This window comes from Theropithecus gelada, chromosome 6 (assembly GCF_003255815.1).
Source record: "Theropithecus gelada isolate Dixy chromosome 6, Tgel_1.0, whole genome shotgun sequence".
NCBI classification, from domain to species: Eukaryota; Metazoa; Chordata; class Mammalia; order Primates; family Cercopithecidae; genus Theropithecus; species Theropithecus gelada.
The window spans coordinates 142,762,602-142,766,340 of record NC_037673.1 but is presented as its reverse complement, the minus strand read 5'-3'; the positions used below and the strand labels follow the sequence as shown (position 1 = coordinate 142,766,340).

At 55.9% G+C, this 3,739-nt stretch overlaps 1 protein-coding gene across 1 annotated transcript; it reads right to left on the bottom strand.

Moving 5' to 3' along the window:
• Nucleotides 1-1,529: 1,529 nt before the first annotated feature.
• On the bottom strand, nt 1,530-3,026 carry POU4F3 (POU class 4 homeobox 3). Its single transcript, XM_025389065.1, has 2 exons — nt 2,818-3,026; nt 1,530-2,502 (listed from the first exon to the last, which is right to left on the bottom strand). The coding sequence occupies exons 1-2, from the start codon at nt 2,935-2,937 to the stop codon at nt 1,606-1,608; spliced, it is 1,017 nt and encodes a 338-aa protein (XP_025244850.1). The 5' UTR covers nt 2,938-3,026; the 3' UTR covers nt 1,530-1,605.
• Nucleotides 3,027-3,739: the final 713 nt, after the last annotated feature.

Genomic DNA, 3,739 nt, shown 5'->3' with positions numbered 1-3,739 from the left:
AGTGAGTGGAGGCATTGGAAACTCGAATCCCCATTAGTCTGGCTTTAAAGTTTACTAGCTAAGTCAAGTTGAGCAGAGTCTCATAGATTTGCAGGCAGGGAAGCATGGAAGGAAGTACCTTGAAACCTCAAGTTCAGACACAAGCCTCAGGGTCTCCCACGAGGAGATCCAAGTGAGTCTGCCATGGAAGAGGAGTGGGGAGAGGGGATGGCTGGGGGCTGGTCAGCAGAAACTGACAGCCCGGTCCTTTGGGGTTCTCCCTTTTACATCCTTTCCAAAGCTAGTACCCCTTAGCCTCTGAGAAAAAATAAAACCACTTTGATTCGGGTTGAAAAATAAAGCATTTATTTTAGATGTTAATTCAAGGAGTAAAGAGAGAAGAAAACTTAATATTTTATTTGCATCTATTCAGAGAAAGAAACCAAAGGTCACACAGCAACACGCAAACTACATGAAGCAACGAAAAAAAATAAAATTTGGGCTAGAGGGGTTAGGGTGAGAAGGGTTCAGGCCGCTGGTCCCACTTCTCTTCCCTTACAAAACTATAAGTAAACTTCCACCGAAAGATACCCACATAAAGGGAATGGAAAGAAGCATAGTTAAATAAATAATAGGAATTAACGATGTTAACAACAACAGTAATAAAAAAGCGCAACGAGGTTAGACGTGTTGAAAGGACTTGCATATAATGCAGAGAAGTTACAGTCACTTTCCAGCAGCTGACTCCACGCTGAGCTGGCAATCTGGCAAGAACAGCTAGCTGGGGTCAGAGAGTCCTCAGCCGGCATGAACACTACCAACTCCCGCTATCCAGTAAGCAGTAATTACCCCTCAACACCAGTAGGTAGTGAAAGATGGTTGGAGCTGGAGCTGGCAGCTGCTTACAAACAGCCAAGCGATCCCAGAATTTTCAGTCGCCAGACTGGACCCACCTCTTCTGGAGTCGTACTCACCACGAAAAGTAGCAACTTGGAGCCCGCAACTCCCTGCATACTTTCCCTGAACCTAATCTTCATGCTACCTTATGAGAATTTACGGCAAAACAAAGGATAAGATGAATAGAATTTAGGCAAGGACGGGAGTATAAGGCTATCCTTTGGAAACATACATGTACTTTATATACTCTAATAAATCTCCAGTGCATGTTTGTGCCCCCCTTAGATATCCTAGACTTTGTGTTATTATGGATCACTTCCTTTTTATCCCTTCACCCCTTGCCTAATCGCGCTTAACAAAGTGGCGTTTTCACCCTAGCTTCGGGCGGTTGGGCCAATTCACTGTCTTCTGTTTTGGTGCTCCTGCTCTGAGGTCGTGCGGCCCCGTGCGCGAGGGCAAATTTCAGCACCACGGACAGCACAAGTACCCTCAGGCCCGCCCTTCTGGAATATTTTCCCAGCGCCAAAACTTTTTTTGGTGGGAATAGAAAGGAAAGAGAAAGAGAAGGCCGGAGGCAACCAAGCGGGACAAAGGGAGAAAGTCTGTGGCTTGGGAGGAGAGAACCTAACCTGCCTAGGAAACGCCTTGGAGTTCCCAATAACCATCCCCCCAACCCCGGAGGGATGAGCACTAGGCTCTCCCAGCTCCCGACGCTGCGCCCTGCCGCAGTCAGTGGACAGCCGAATACTTCATTCGTTTCTGTTTCTGTCTCTGGTTGCAGAACCAGACTCTCACCACGTTCTTTTTAAGGTCCAGTTTCTCAGCGATGGCCGCAATCTTCTCAGATGAAGGACGTGGCTGGATAGCGAAATAGGCCTCGAGTGAACGCTTCTCCGGCGCCGCGATGGACGTGCGTTTGCGCTTCCGTTCGCTGCCGTTGAAGAGCTCTGGCTTGCTGTTCTTCTCTCGGTAGGCGGCCTCGGCCTCCTCCAGCCAGGCCTGGAGCACCGGCTTGAGCGCGATCATGTTGTTGTGCGAGAGAGTGAGAGACTCGAACCTGCAGATGGTGCTTTGGCTCAGCGAGCCCACGCCGGGGATCTTGAGATTAGCCAGAGCCGCGCCCACGTCCGCCTGGGTCACCCCCAGCTTGATGCGACGCTGCTTGAAGCGCTCGGCGAAGGCTTCCAGCTCGCGCGGGTCTGACTCCACGTCACTGAGGCATGCGGGCATGGCGCTGTGAGGCGCCACGGTGTGCGGGTGACTCATGCCCATGGCCTGGTGCAGGTGGCCCATGGCGCCCAGGTGGTGTGGATGGATCTGTGCGGGCATCACCGAGTGTTCCGGAGCGCCCAGGCCGCTCACACTCAGCGTGGGCGAGATGTGCTCCAGCAGGTCGCCTTCGAGGCCCTGGTGCACTGCGTGGTGCGGGTGAGAGGTGAGCGCGGCTGGGTGGGAGATGGGCACGGTGGACGAAGTGGACGTGCAGGGCACGCTGCTCATGGTATGGTAGGTGGCGTCGGGCTTGAACGGATGGTTCTTGCCGTGGGAGACGATATCCACCGCCGCCAGAGCTTCGGCGCGTGCCAGCAGGCTCTCATCAAAGCTTCCAAATATATTACCCTGCAGCTGCAAGCGAGAAGGCGCACAGCACGGTCAGTAGGGAATACTGTCAACACAGGATTAAAACACATTTTCAAGCAACCGAGATGCCTCTCCTCAAAGCCCAGGTCATAAAAATTAATACGGAGGCAGCAGCTCTGCTGGAACAGACGTGTGGATCAGAGACATGAATGAGAGAGAGAGAGCGCCGGGAGAGAAAGCGGGGGAGACAAGGAGAGGGGTTCAGACAGCGGCGATTGTTCTGGGCGACATGAAAAAAACATGAAGCTAGTGCCTGTCAAAAAATGTGCCTTAGAGCGGTAATTATGCTCCACTACGTACCTGCGGGGCTGGGAGACAGACTCGGCGCATGGCCTCGGAGCCGGAGTGCAGGCTGGAGAATTTGGGTTCTTGCAGCACCGGGTGCATGCCGAAAGGCTGCTTGGAGTTCATGGCCATCATCTTCGCGCTCCTGGCAGGGTGGCAGCGGGGGACATGGAATCAGGCTTGTCTAGCTCGCTTGCCGCGCTCCAAGTGAGCGCTGCTCAGCGCCCGCGCTCCCCTCGCCCTCTCGCTCGCTGCCTCCCCTCTCCCCCACCTGCTTCTTCACTCATCTTACAAGCAGCCTGCCAGGAAGGGCCCGGGCGCGCGCAGGCGTGCTCACGCGCCCGGGACTCGCAGGGGCGGCCCGGGAGGTGAGGCGAGACAGCAGCCAGCGGCGCGCCTTTCTACGCCCGCGGCGGCCACCCCCTCCACAGCCTTTATACCCGGGCCAGGCCTGGCCTCTCCCAGTCCGCCCCGCCCCGCGTGGCTCCAACCCGCCCGACCTTTCGGATTCTTTCTTCTTAGTGGACTTCCCTCCCCCCATGTCACCCCAAAAGTCCCAATCCTCTCGGTCCTGTCCCAGCTCGAACTGCCAGGATAAAAGGACAGCCCTGGGCTGAGCTGGGGCAGGAAGTTGACCCTACTCCAACTTCCCCTCCCCACCACACACACACACACACACACACACACACTCCGTCGGCCCGGCTGCCGCCAAACTGCCCATTTCCAGGGCGCTCCTGGCCTCACGCCCAAGCGGTCCACCAGAGTCCGGTCCCGTGGCGCAGCGAGGAGGCGCCTCCAAGCGCCCAGACGGGCCCGGGGGAGGGGGAGGAGCTGCCAGAATGAGCCCCAGGTGACCCCTGCCCCCACTCCCCCAACCGCGCTCTGAGGTAGAGGTAGGGGCAGTAAGGTAGGGGCCTTCTCTGTCCAGGAGTGGCTT